The 14,725-nt window shown below is 44.0% G+C and overlaps 1 protein-coding gene and 1 long non-coding RNA gene across 8 annotated transcripts; one reads left to right on the top strand and one right to left on the bottom strand.

Moving 5' to 3' along the window:
• Positions 1-2,833: 2,833 nt before the first annotated feature.
• Positions 2,834-11,029, bottom strand: Znf146 (zinc finger protein 146). 7 transcript variants are annotated; one of them, XM_048439222.3, is made up of 4 exons: positions 10,876-10,974; positions 6,175-6,278; positions 5,370-5,418; positions 2,834-5,278 (listed from the first exon to the last, which is right to left on the bottom strand). In XM_048439222.3, the coding sequence occupies exon 4, from the start codon at positions 4,667-4,669 to the stop codon at positions 3,791-3,793; it is 879 nt and encodes a 292-aa protein (XP_048295179.1). In that variant the 5' UTR covers positions 4,670-5,278; positions 5,370-5,418; positions 6,175-6,278; positions 10,876-10,974; the 3' UTR covers positions 2,834-3,790. The 7 variants fall into 7 exon arrangements, with proteins under 7 accessions (XP_048295179.1, XP_048295199.1, XP_048295180.1 ...); XM_048439242.3 differs by having other exon boundaries at positions 2,834-5,273; XM_048439223.3 differs by having other exon boundaries at positions 10,883-10,901.
• LOC148123359 (uncharacterized) lies at positions 11,030-14,337 on the top strand. Its single transcript, XR_015738053.1, has 2 exons — positions 11,030-11,251; positions 13,894-14,337. It is a non-coding gene; the product is annotated as an uncharacterized LOC148123359 (long non-coding RNA).
• The last annotated feature ends 388 nt before the right edge of the window (positions 14,338-14,725 follow it).

Genomic DNA, 14,725 nt, shown 5'->3' with positions numbered 1-14,725 from the left:
GTGGGGGTATGTTCAACTGGCTATAGAGGACCAGAGAGGACACTGGATCCCCACGGAGTTATCAACAGTTGTGACCAGCCCAGTTTGGGTCCTCTTCCAGAGGTCTGCACTAGAGTCAGACCCTTCCTGTCTTCAGTTCACTGTAACAGCAGCAATCATTTACTGTACGCTATGTAGCTAAGCACTGCTTAGAATTTACATGCACATTTAACCAAGCCTTTGAAACGAGGAGCTGGAGATAAACTACGGCACAAATGCTGTCTTGTCATATGTGACACTCCACACTCACAGTCTTCTCTGTAGACCAGGCTGGCCTTGAACACACCTTATTCTACAAAGATTGATCACACATTTTTGGTGCAGGAGAATTATCTGTATTCTGTCAATCATATTTTAATAAAACGCTGATTGGCCAGGCAGGCAGTATAGGCGGGAAAGCCAGACAGGAAGTAGGGGTGGAGCAAAGAGACTGGGAGTATTCTGGAAGCAGAAGCTCTCTCAGCCACTCCTGCACAGACCACCAAAGAGGCAGCATGTAACTTGCCCAGTTGAGAAAAGGTACGGAGCCATTATGGCTAACATAGATGAGAATAATGGGTTAATATAAGTTATAAGAGTTGACAAGAAGCCTGACCTAATGGGCCAATCAGTTTATAACCTTATGGAGTCTTGTGTGTGATTTTCTTTGTTGCTTGCCAGCTGTTGGGGTACTGGGAGGAACAGAAACCCCAACAAGCCAGCCCTTATGTTACACATTTTGTCCTCTTGGTTTCTAAGCCAGCACTGGAAACTACAAACCCCTGACCAGACCACACTGATATTGGAGACAGCCGCTTCTTCCTCTGGACGAACCTGACAGCTGGCTACTACCAACACGGCAGTGCAGACCACCGTTCTCTAACTGTGCTCACCCCAGGCTTCTTCTTGGCCTCTACTTTTAACATGACTTCATATCAGAAGCCGTAAATTCTTACCAGGGAAATCTGATACCAAGTCTGATGGATTCCGGGGACACACATGGCGAACAGAACTGATCCATGCAAGCTGTCCTCTGGCCATATGGTCAGACCCACCCCAAAATCTCATATGTGCTGGTCAGGAATTCTGCCACTGATCTATACTCACAGACCTAGGACACACATTTGATTTTGCAAAGCTTTCTTTTGCTCTAGTCATGTTAAGTCAAAATTTTTTTTTGCTCTCCACAAAGTAGACGTGAAAAGTTCGTTCTCTCTCTCTCTCTCCCTCCCTCTCTCTCTCTCTCTCTCTCTCTCTCACACACACACACACACACACACACACAAGACTTAGAAATGGTTAGACTGGTGGTTTCTGAACTGTCTCTTCAGAACCCCTTAGGATCTTGTTAGCAATGCAAATAGCCAGAACCCATCCAAAACCTAATGAATCACAAGTCAGAGGACAATAAGACCAGCAGTGACTACTGTGCACTGAAGTTGAGCATCTGTAGAGGAAAACTCCAGGAAAGGAGAACTCAGTGACCTTCTGGTTATGTGGTCACTGCATTACTACAGTTATGGCTGACTGCATGACAGAATCACACAGCTAAGCAAAGCAGGACAATTAAAGGGGGACAGAGTCATCATATTTGGAAGGATAAGGATTTGTTTATGTATCTAGACATATAAACCAGTTATTCCACCATAATAAGAAAAGATACATAGTAATGTAGCCACAAGAATAAATATTTTAAAAGTTCTGAGATTAACATATGTAGATTTATATTTACATTTGATATATGGGGAGGGGACAGCAAGACAGGTCAGCATATAAAGGGGCTTGCCATCAAATTTAAGGACCTGAATTTAAGCTCCTGGAATCCACATGGTGGAGGCAGTGAACCGAATTCTCCAAGATTCCCCTAACCTGGTATGTATCCCACCCATCCACCCACGTACCACACAAAACATAAAAGAGCCCCAAGGCGGCTGGGAACTGTCAATAAAGTCCTTGCCTCGCAAACATAGGACCTAAACCCCATTTCCTTGAAAACATGCTAAAAAAAAAAAAAAAAGAAAAAACTGGTTATAGTCCCAGTCTTGGTGAAGAGGCAGAGATAGGCAGATCCCTGGGGCTTGCTGTCAGTCAGCTTAGGTCTACGGCAGCAATACATCAATATGTGGCCACAGCACAAGCAACACCACCACATGAGGCTGTGCTCTGGCTTCCATAAACATAAACATCCACATCCCCAATGCAATGCGTGTGGACCCACCCCCATTCATATATATGCTGTACCAAATTATATTATGATGACAAATATGGAATTTTAAAATCTTCAGGAAGGCCCAAAAGGCCTGAGCCACTCACCCAGCACCCCTTGGGAAAAGAAACAGTGTCAATCAAAACAGGGGAATGATATATTGAATGTCAAAATGATGCCCATACACTAAACTTAAAGTTCTTTCAAGTCGCTACACTCAAATGATCTTGCAAAACTAGAAATGTAATGAGACCATACTCAACATAGTAAATAAAGTTGAAAGATTTAAGAATATGCTGTCATTTTAAATTTTAATAAAATAGATAATTTCATTACATAGAGTGTCAAGTCCATCCACTCATTGTTAAAGTTTTAGAAATATCTTCTATAAAAGCTTGGTATTTGCTTGGGAATTAACTGACTATAACTTTTCTACAGGTACAGAGTTCCCACCTTTACCTCCATTCTTATTTTGAAAAATACAGAAAAGTACAAAAAATAAGACATGATATCCATATAACACAACTGAAATCAGCCAGCATCTCCATATATTTACTTAGTCTTTAAGAGAATGCTGCTTATATAAAGCTGAAGCCCTCCCACCCGCCCACTCACTCCCTTCCCTTCTTCACTCTCACTCAGGAGTTGGTCTGCATTCTGCTGCATGGCAAACATTTACATACAGATATTTATACCATAAGCTGTTTCAAGAAGGAAATTTTAACTTGACAGGTCATTGTAGTATATGCATGATTCTGCAACTTCAGTTCCCCCATCACTTCTGAAGTCTTCCAGTTACACACACCTCATGTGTTGTATCTGCCAGCTGTCAGCACAACAGTCCACCTAAAACTTTCCCACTCCATTCCCAACAGGTGGTTCAGTTCTTGTATTTGACTAATCTAATGGTAAATTTCCTGGTGCCTAACCTCCTGAGCGTAATGACTCATGAGAACTACTACATGTTTTCAAATGTTACAAGGAATGTTTTCCAACTCCCAAGGTCATAACCTTGTATAATGTATAGCATTTCTGTATCTCTTTCAGTTTCTACACATTTGTCTTCTACTGTTGTTTACAGTTTGTGGTGCGTGACTTTGCTCCTCAGAGAACAATGTGCATCTAAACAGTCTTGGTATTCATCTGAAGCAATTCCTTCCATGTTCTAAATCCTGCATAGTTATTCTATAATATCTGTCCTCTTCAAATCACGTTACATATTACTGTATGATCATAATTTACTTCGTTTCTTCTAATACAGCTTACTTATTAGACTGGCGAAGACGTCTAGATCTATGCTGACAGTAGTAACAGCCTGTTTTCCATTCTCAATTGTACATAACTGTGTTTTAAGGTTTCAGCATTGGTTTTGTTTTGTGTTCCATTCGTCGAGTGCAGGCTTCTACTCACACAGACTTCTTCCCCTTCAGTAGGAATTCTCCAGTGCTCATATTTTATGTTAAATGTGTGGCTGGTTTGTGGGGCTTAGCCTCAGAATGATTAATTGATGCATTATGGGGTGTAAATCTTAACAAACACGTCCCCATTCTGAAGATATTTAGAGCTTTAATGAGTATGGATTTTCTGGTGTCTGATGTGGTGTGACTTTTGGCTGAAAGCCTTCCCACACTCACTACACTGGTACGGCTTCTTACCTGTGTGTATTCTCAAATGCAGGGCCAGGGTTGAGAACTGAGAAAAGGCCTTCCCACACTCATTACAGCCGTAGGGCTTCTCACCCGTGTGGCTCCTCACATGCACTGTGAGAGAGGAGCTCTGAGAGAAGGCTTTCCCACAGACATTGCATTCATAGGGTTTATCACCCGAATGAATCCTCACGTGCACAATAAGTGACGTTCGCTGAGAGAAGGCTTTTCCACATTCATTGCATTCATAGGGCTTCTCTCCAGTGTGGATGTTTTGATGCTTTATGAGGTACTTTTTCTGGCCAAAAGCTGTTCCACATTCGTTACATTTAAAGGGCTTCTCACCAATATGAATTTTCTCGTGCTCAGTAAGATTTGATTTGCCACTAAAGGTTTTCCCACACTCCTTGCATATGAAGGGCTTCTCTCCTGTGTGAGTTCTCTGATGTCTGATGAGGTTTGACTTCTGGATGAAAGCTTTCCCGCAATCTTTGCACTCAAAAGGCTTCTCTCCAGTGTGAATCTTCTGATGGGTGAGCAGATTTTCCTTCTGGCTAAAGGACTTTCCACAATCATTACACTCAAAGAGCTTCTCTCCAGTGTGAGTGTTCTGATGCTTAATAACATACTGCTTTTGGCTGAAGGCCTTTCCACACTCGTTACATTCAAAAGGTTTCTCCCTATTATGGAAATGTTCATGCTCTGTAAGATTTGATTTGTGGCTAAAGAGTTTCCCACATACCTTACAGGCAAAGGGGCTTCCCCCACTTAAGATTCCCTGCTGACTGAGGTGTGACATCTGAATGCGAGTTTTACCACATTCACAAGGTTTCTCTCCAATTAGGAAACTTTTGAGAACTGAGGAATTACTCTTGGTTGATAATATTTCCACATTTCTTACAGTTCTAAGGCTTCTGTGTCTGACCTCTCAGGCGAAGGCAGAGAAGGACAAGGGTTAAGAGCACAGTATAAACCTTTCTTCCCAGTGTACCTTTCTAAGAGTCAATGCTTTTGCAATTTCCCTTGTTTTTCCAACATGAATTTTCTGAGATTTGTCATCTAGCTAAAGGCTTTTCGGTATTCCTTAGAAACACGGGGCTTCCTTTCAGCATGACTTCTGCATTCAGTGAGATGTGACACTTGCACAAATGCTTCCCCGCAGCTGGTAAGTTCATAGGCTTTTCCTCTAGCCTGTGTGCTCCACTGACAAACTGCAGGCGTTTCCACACCGGACTCTACTTAGAAGATAATTCTTACCAGGAAGAGTAGGCTATGGTAGAGGACTTCCAAACTCTAGAAAAACGCATGATTCTTTCCCATACAACTTCCTGTTTAAATCTAAAACTTGTTTCAAGTTCAAAGCTTGAACATTGAAAAACGTTCTGCCTTTTAAAAAGCGAAGTCTACTCTGGAAAAAAGAAAAGAAATGAAGTCTGTGAGCAGAGAAAGGAGCATCCAGTTTCCTTGCATTCACCACTTTCTTTGGTGGATTTACTGACCTCTCAGATCTTGACGTCGCTCTACATACTTGGCATTTCTCAGCTGTGTCTACAACAGACAACAGAGAATTAGTTAAAGGAGCGTAGGTAGTATATGGTGAACACTCAAAAATAATTCCTGTAGATTGCTTAGTATGACCTAAATAGCCCCCATTATCTACTGCTAGTTTTCATAGTATTAGATGGTGCTATGCAACCTTCTGAGAGAGGGAAGCAACTAATAATCCCACGCAGCTACATCTATGAACCATAACAATAACCAACATGTCAAGATATCTCTGAGGGTACAGTAGCAGTACTCATACCTTGGTAGTAGCCAATAGCTGTTTAACTGGACTTAAGGCATGCTCGACCGGGGGGGTGTCGGGTACTGGAAACCTAGTCAACTACCTGGGGTCTTAAGAGGAAAACTTACTACTCCCACTTTACTAAAGCAGCCCAATCCCTAACCATATATTTATCCTTATATACACAGCTAAGTGTGGCTCCCGCCATCATCAAATACACTTCTCTTCACATAGATGGGAGCATCACAGAAAATGCAACTGGTCAAAATGCAGAGAACAGTTAATCGTGGAGTGCCCAGCCCCAAAAGACACATCTCTTGCACCTCAGGCTCCAGGAACATCGTGGAAGATGGGGTGGAAAAACCATAAGAACCAGAGGATTGGGAAAACTGCTGTAAGACTGTCTCCTAGAAATACAGGGAGGCTTTACCTTTGATACTCAACAAAGGCTGTCTAAACAGGGCTTGAACAGGTATGACACCAACAGACATGCAAGGGAGAAACTTCATCAAACCCACCCTAAACAAAGGAGCACAGGCAACTAAGAAGGACTAAGAAGAAGAAAGTTGTCTTCCCCAGGGATAAGTCCTCTCCTTGGCGAGTCAATTCCAACTGGTCATCCCTGAAATCATATACATACAAGTAACACTATAAATGGACTGAGCACATACATATATAAATATAAAAGAAAAGGAGGCCATGAATCTGGTAGGGAGCAGGGGGAAAATGGGAGGGGCTGGAGGAAGGGGGAGTATGTAATTAATTATATTAATTATATTTTCACTTTATATTCCCCATTATGAACAATAAAATTTCAGATTGTTTAGTATATAGTTCAGAGGCATAATGTTTGCTTAGCATTCGTGAAGTTCTAAATTAAACCCTCAAAAAAAATAAACCCCAGCACCTAGGAGGTGGCAGGATGACCAGCTCAAACCACCTTTGCTCCAAGCCTGAGCTACAAGACACTCAGTCTCAAGAAACAAAAATAAAACTGTGTATGAGAATTGTGCTTACAGAGATTGTGATAGCCCATATTCCAGAATGAAGAAAATCCTTGCAATTGCTATCTCTAAATTTGAGACAAAAACCCTTAAGAGAGACTATCTGGGTAAAAACAAAACAAAAAACAAATAAACAAAAAACACTGATATTCATGAGAATACTCCTTAAAAATAAGTTTTTCCGGGCTGGAGAGATGGCTCAGAGGTTAAGAGCATTGCCTGCTCTTCCAAAGGTCCTGAGTTCAATTCCCAGCAACCACATGGTGACTCACAACCACCTGTAATGGAGTCTGGTGCCCTCTTCTGGCCTGCAGACATACATACAGACAGAATATTGTATACATAATAAATAAATATAAAATAAAATAAAATCGCAAAAAAAAGAAATGCTTTAAAAAAATAAAAAAGTTTTTCCATTTAATTAGTAAACTGCATAACAATGAGAAATTATTCAACAGGATTAAATGACTACACAAAAACAGGGTGATTATCACTCGGCTGACACAAGCCCACAGAGAACACTTTGCAGAAGTTGGTTCTTTCCTTCTACAGATGGAGCTCCAGTTGTTAAAGCTTGGTGGCAGTACCTTTACCCACTGAGCCATCTCCTGACTTTCTATAAATGCAAACCATGTGGCAGATTTCAAAGCATACAGGGCTTACTGGAGGAAACAGAAAACATAGCCACAAAGATGCAAATGTCAAACAAAGATAAAAGCTCTCAGCTACTGCCCCAGCACCATGCCTGCATGCCTGCCTGCCTGCCTGCCTGCCTGTAAACGTGTTCCCCTCCATAATGGTCATGGACGCCCTCAGAAACTATAAGAAAGACCCTAGGTAAATGCTTTCTTTAAAAAGTTGCATTGATCATGATGTCTCTTCATGGCAACAGAAAATGAACGAAGATGGAAATCATGATCCACACTGGACAAGAAAAGCCTATACTGCCAGATGGTGGTGGTGCAGCCTTTAGTTCCAGCACTCTTGAGGCAGAGGCAGGCAGACCTCTGAGTTCAAGGCCAGCCTGGTCTATAGACAACCAGAGCCAAACAGAAAAACCTATGGGGGGGGGGGAGTACAGGTGGCTGCCAATGTGGCTCAGTGGCAGTTTGTGGCCTAGCAACCCTGTAGTCAATCTCCAGCACCAGAATAATTTAAAAAAAAAGACAATGCAGGGCTGGAGAGATGGCTCAGTGGTTAAGAGCATGAGCTGCTCTTCCAGAGGTCCTGAGTTCAATTCCCAGCAACCACATGGTGGCTCACAACCATCTGTAATGAGATCTGGTGCCCTCCCCTGGTGTTGTATACATAATAAATAAATAAATCTTTTTTTAAAAAAAAAAAAAAAAGACAATGCAGAAGCTATTTAAATTATAAAAAAACACAATGATGTTCCATCTCAATATTATTTAATATAAACAATAACACAGTAAAACACAGTAAGCTGAGCTAAGAATAAAGTTACTACAGAAACCAAGAAGCTTCCTATGCCCCAAGATTTATACTACAGTCACTGTAGTAACTCAGGGGGAAAAAAAACAAAAACACTTAGAGTTAAACACTGTAAGACATTTCTCGAATACTTAAAGCTTATATGATCTGGAGCCTGAGGTAGGAAGAGTGTAAATTCAAAGTCAGCCTGGGCTATATACATTAAGATCGTGTCTCAAATAATAATAAGAAACCCTGTCTCAAAAAACCAAAAACCAAAACAAAACAGAAAAAAAAACCCACATTTTTTTTAAAAATGTAAACACTCACACCTCCAAATGACACCCAAATAAAGCCCATGCTCACGGACAGGATGTCTACCATCATAAAGATGCTACTTCCTCTACGTTACTTTATAAATCTAACACAGTCTCAATAGCTTTGGGGGACATTCTCCTTCTCCCAGAACTAGACAAGCAAATCCTAAGCCTATAACCCTAGCTTCTCGGGGTCTGAGACAGGAACAACCTGAGTGAGCCACCATGCCTGGCTTATTATGTGGGTGCTGGGACCCACACTAAGGCCCCCATGATCACATGGCAGCACTCCACTGAAAGGAACCAGCAACCCAGCCTCTCCATAGTTTCTATAAAATAACAATTAAACAGCCTGGGCCTGACGGTCTATAACCTTGGGTAGGGACTCATCCCTCTCCCAGACATTTTCTGGGGATCTTAAATCAAACTATTAAATTTTTACAAAGAAGCTACCCTAAGTTACTGCATCCCTGTGGGCAAGTTTCACTTTATCTCCTGGAATCCTGTCAGGTGCCCCTCAAGCCCCTCAATGAACACCCTCTGAGGTCCCTTAGCATCATTCGCAGACAATGGCTCCAAACCCCACCAAACGGTATCTATGACAAGCCCACACACATGCTCTGGAAGTCCCGGGTGCCTTTTTTCCTCTTGTGATTTCTAAGTTGGAATTAAAATATCTTGAGGATAAGGATGTGTGGCTCAGTCGGAAGACTGCTTGCCTAGCATACAGGAACCCCTGGTTCACTCCCTAGCAATATATAAACTGGAGGTACACCCCTGTAATTCCAGAGTTCAGGAGGTAGGCAGGAAGAGATCAGCCTCAGCTACCACACTGCCAGTTCAAAGCCAGTCTATGCTAAACAATACCCGTCTCAGAAAAATTTTAAAAACAGCCAACTCTGCAGCAAGCAAGGTGGCTCAAATAAAGGCACCTGCTTTGCTACCAAGCCTGAAATGCTGAGTTTAATCTTCTCTACCCACAGAGTGGAAGGAGAACCAACTCCTTCTAGTTATCCTGAGTTCTGCAAGCACAATGTTGTACCTGAGCGTCCAAATAAAGGGAGGAAAGGGAAGACATGTAATTTAAATTATTTCAAAAATAACAGAATATAGGCCAGGTGATAGTGGTGCATGCCTTTAATCCCAGCACTAGGGAGGCAAAGGCAGGCGAACCAGAGTTCAAGGCCAGGATGGTCTACAGGGCTAGAGAAACCCTGTCTCGAAAAAGGAAAGCAAAAGAAACTCCCCAAAGAAAAGCAGCGAGGATGTGAGCGTTGGCTGCTACCACTTTTTGGTGGTGCTGCAGACTGACTAGGCACCTTGTGCATGCTAGACAGGGGCTCTACCGCTGGTGAATTTAGACTTGCAAATTTTAATTAGGTACTCAATTGTTTTACTTTTACCATTTAAAGAAAGGCCAAGGCTGGTAAAGTCTTCAATGGCCGCAATCTGCAATAGCAGGCAGAAGTTTTTTCCATATGCCACACAATTCACAGAGTTAGACTCATGAAGGAGTTATGACTTCTATGATCAAGAACAGCAACAACTACATTATCTTCAAAAAAACGAGGAACTTGGGCCAATGAAATGGCTCAGCGGGTAAAAGGCGTTAGCTTCCAAGGCTGACAACTTGAATTCGACCTCAAAATTCACACCGTGGGAAGACAGAACAATCCCAAAATTGTTCTCAGACCTCCACGCAAGGTTTAGGCAAGCATGCCCATGCACGTAAATAAAACAATCTGAAGTGAGGAACTGTTTCTAACCTAAACCTCGACTCTCTAATCCTGGGTTTTTAGTGGAATGACGCTCATAAAAAGGAAACGCGAATTTGCCTGGCAGCTCTATTAAAGTACCTCAAAGTCAGAAATGAAGTCTGCGGCAACACCCCCGAAAGAAAAAAAATCCCAAATGAATTGTTTTTATAATTAATCATGTCAGAGTAATCTCCATTATTAACTGCGTTTTAGGATAAAAATCGTTTTTGAAAACCTAAACATTTATATTAAGGTTTTATTATCAAATTCAACTGCCTGGCTATAAAACTCACTCTTAATAAATATTGCTTTAAAATTATTCACTCCTTAGCTTCGTCCTCCTCGCAAGTCTTCAAATAAAACGGATGCTCTTCGGGAAGATGGCCCCGTTATAATGATCAGCACTTTCGACACAGGAACTACGGCACAGACAAGATCTTTCAACCCCGGTCCCCACGCCGCCTCGTAAAGCACAGCCACCCATAATCCACACCCAGCTGCACATTCACTCGACAATCCCAAACAACGGGTCCAACTCTGCGGTCAGATTTGGTCTCCAATGTATAAACGCTCCCGAGGCTCCCACCTCCGTCCCCCACCAAGGCCCGACGCGCTAAGCCCACCCCGACCCCCGCGCCGCGCCACCAAAGCTCGGAAGCCCTCCCCTCCAACCTCCCCGGCCCCACCGACCCAGGACGCCCAGATCCCACCTCCTACTTTGGCGCCACGTGGATCCAGAGGCCGCGATGACCCGCGGACAAAGACCAAAATGTCCACTCGCTGCCCTGCGTCTGCGCACTCCGAGAGCGAGCGAGCACTCCCAGAAGTCTCCGCGACGCTCCGGGATTTGTTCACCGAAGCTCGGCTAGGCTGTCGTCTATTATCGGCAACACGGCTTTTTCCGGCCTTGGACTACATTTTCCACAAAGCATTGCGGCTGCCTCTTCTTGTGTTTTGGGGTTTCTTTGGGTAGATTGTCGTCATTTGGACCCAAAAAAGTTCACATCTGGTGGGATGTTCGGAGTGGGGGCTTCATCTTTGATACCTCACAGGTGCTATAGAAACAGACTGAGCCCAAACTCCAAGGTAAAAGGACGACATCTTGTCCGTGGCTGGTGGAGTTCTGGACTACGCTTCCCAGAGTCCTTAGCGAGTTGACTTGGTGAACTCTTTAGCTTTGGCAGAACCGGACGCGCGCGCGCGTTCTAGGTGACCGTAGGTGAGGGGTCTGGGAGTCCTGGGCGAGGACCGGGAGTGTCGCGAGCCTTAGGGCTGTGTACTTGGGAGCAGTCCCGGGCTGCAGGATTCTAAGTGTCGCTTTGATTGTGGCAGCGTGACCGGTTATGAATGCTTATAAGTGTGCGGTTGAAATTACCTGTCTCCAGCTGATCGTTGCTGTGCAGGCGTATTGTGATGCTATGTGTTGTGGTGCCGGAATCTTGTGATTGTGGAAATAGCATCGCGTGGTCCTGTAGTGTGTTATGTGCCCAAAAGCCTTTATTCCTGTGGGGTGTGAATATAGTTGTAACTATCACCGGTGTTTGTCTCTGTGGGTTAAGTGACCTTGTATAGCAGTACTGTGTGTGTATAGCAGTATTCTGTGTCTGTGGTTCTGCGTCAGCACTGCGTGGGCATCCTTACTGTGTCCTTTGGGGAGAAAGGAGAGCGAAAGGGAAGGACTCTGTGGCAGTGTGACGCTGTGCATGCAGGTGTGAACTGTCTTTGCTAATGATTGTTTCTAGAGTGACTGATCAGTTATGGCTGGATGGCTGTGCTTTCTGTGTGCCACCATGTGTGATTGTGACTGTGTAGGGAGAGCCTTTATGGATGTTAGTAATGGATGAGGAAGTGACTGTATCTCAGTGCTGAGCAATCTGGCTGTGGAGTGGATGAAGGTATCTAATGGTGACTGATTCCTTTTGTGTCTCGAGAATGGATGAATGAAGCTGAGTGTTGTGATATATACTCCTGTAATCCCAGTATTTCGGCTCCTGAGGCAGGAGGATCTCAAAATCAAGGCGGCCTGAGATATACTGTAGAACAAACCCTGTGTGGGGGTGGAGGTGAAAGGTGGGTGCTGGAGAGATGCCTATGTGGGTAAAGTTCTTAGGGCGAAGCATGCGAATGTGAGTTTGGGTCCCCAAAACCCACATCAACGTCAGTTGCTGTAGTGTGTCTGCAATTCTCCTTAATCCCAGCTCCTATGGGATTCTAGGACGGGGTCTCCAAAAGCTCTCAGATAAACTAGCCTGCAGTATGTAGCAGTGTTAGACCACAAGTTCGAAGGCTCAAACCAACAGCCAGGACTCTACTCTGCCCTCCACATAACTGGCATGGAACACATGTGCCTGTATATGTGCACACACACAAAGATAAAAAAAAATCTAAAGAGTGATAAGAGTTGACATACTGTTTGTTGTATTGGTGTGACATACTTGCAGCAGCCAAGTGTGTCAGTGGGTGTATCTATCTATGACTGCTGCTCCAGCCCCAGCAGATCCTGTGAAGTTTGGGCACATTCTGGCCTTGGACAGTAGTGACCTCAGTTTTACCGTGTGACACTGAGCTTGGTCTGAATGCCAATCTTCTCTGACCTCCATCCACTGTATAGTACAGCTATCCAAAACTGCCCTGGCCACTCATCCCTTTCTTCTGACCCTCTTCTCCGAAGGGGACGAAGAGCTGAGCCTAAAGCTGAGTGGCTAGCTGTTGAACATCCAGAAGCCACGCTGAGAGTGCATCAGGTTTCGTTCTCCTTCCCCAAAAGTCTTGCTTCTCTGAGCATGCTTTCTCAGCAGAATCCCCTCACCACCCCCAGATGATCTGACATCCACCAGCTGAGCGGCCTGAAGATGAACTGAAGGTCTCATGTCCTCCTCTTTGCTTCCCTAATGCGGGTTAAATGTTTTTCCCTAAAGTTTTGAAATTGTTTTAGACTTGAAAATGTTACAAAGATAGAATTCCATATGTTCTTTTTTTGCCGGGTGATGGTGGCACACGCCTTTAATCCCAGCACTCGGGAGGCAGAGGCAGGCAGATCTCGGTGAGTTCAAGACCAACTTGGTTACAGAGTGAGTTCCAGGACTGGCTCAATAGCTACTGAGAAACCCTGTCTCAAAAAGCCAACAACAACCACAACAAAAGAATTCCATATGATATGTTCTCTTTTTTTAATTTTTGGATTTTATATGTACAAGTGTTTGCCTACATGTGTGTAAATGCACCATGTGCTTGTCTGGTACCGAGGTCCCCTTTTCCTAGGTGACTCTAATTTGAGTCAGGTTGATGTGGCATGTACACCACATAGTACATGCAGGTGCCAAGGAGGCCAGAAAAGCACACCAGATGCTGTGGAACTGGAGTAGCCAGCTGCCTAGCAGGAGCACTAGGAACTGAGCCCACGTCCTCCACAAGAACAGCAAATGCTTTTTGGTACACTAGTACCAACTACTTTCAAACCTTCTTCATCTTTTTTTAAGTTTTTTAAAAAGATTTTATTTATTTATTATGTATACAGTATTCTCAGTATTCTGTCTGAATGTATCCCTGCAGGCCAGAAGAGGGCACCAGATCTCATTACAGATGGTTGTGAGCCACCATGTGGTTGCTGGGAATTGAACTCAGGACCTCTGGAAGAGCAGGCAGTGCTCTTAACCACTGAGCCATCTCTCCAGCCCAAACCTTATTCATCTTTCACCAACGTCCCGATTTCTTTTTTCTTTTTACAGTTAATTTTTGGTGATCCATGTGTATGCGTCCCATGGCACTGGAGTCTGCTGCAAACTGAGCTGCACTTTCACCAATAGCCTCTGCTGGGCTCTCTTCCTGGTCCCACGTCTCAGCTATCTACCTCTTCAGTGCTGGGCTCCAGCTGCTACTGAGGCTGCGTCTTCACTAATGGTCTCTCCTGGCCTCTCCCAGTGCCAAACCCCAGCCGCTCTCCATGACGTTTTCATGCCTTCAGAACAAGTACCACTGGGAAGACTCTTACACATGCCAGCCTGTGGTTCAACCTTGGCCACCTCTGGAACACAGCTTCTGTGTGCTCACCCTGAGGAAACACTTTCCCGAAGGTTTCACCTCAGTGTGGCCAGTCTCTCCTTAATCCCCGCCAATGTCTCAGCAGCTGCTGACCACATCAATTATCCCAGTAAAACAAAGGTTTCACTTCAGTGGTTCTGGTCTCTTGTTAATCATGGCCGATTCTTCAGCCCCAGCCGACCAGACCTTACAGATTCTCAGTTCAAGATAGTGTCTTTACGTTTCCCAAGCCAGGCCTCCATCATCTGCGTGTCTCTCAGCATTCTGATCTCCTAAGCTCCCAAAGAACAGCCCATTGAGCTCTGAACACTCAACAGCTTTTCCAGTCCAGAGTCCTTCTCCAATCCTCCAAAAGCCAGCATAGTTAGGTGTGTTACAACAATACTCCGTGATCCTGTCTCCCATTTCTATCTTAGGGTTTTTATGCTGTGATGAAACACCATGACCAAAAGCAACTTGTGAGGGAAAGGGTTTGTTCTGCTTACATTTCCATGCTGCAGTTCTTCATCTAAGGAAGTC

The sequence above is a fragment of the Myodes glareolus genome, chromosome 1 (genome assembly GCF_982192425.1).
Source record: "Myodes glareolus chromosome 1, mMyoGla1.1, whole genome shotgun sequence".
Taxonomy (NCBI): Eukaryota; Metazoa; Chordata; class Mammalia; order Rodentia; family Cricetidae; genus Myodes; species Myodes glareolus.
This window is presented reverse-complemented; position numbering and strand designations above follow the sequence as displayed.

What these genes read in the sequence shown, in the direction of transcription:
- Znf146 (XM_048439210.3), bottom strand. Translation starts at nt 4,669, where the DNA reads ATGTCACACCTCAGTCAGCAGGGAATCTTAAGTGGGGGAAGCCCCTTT.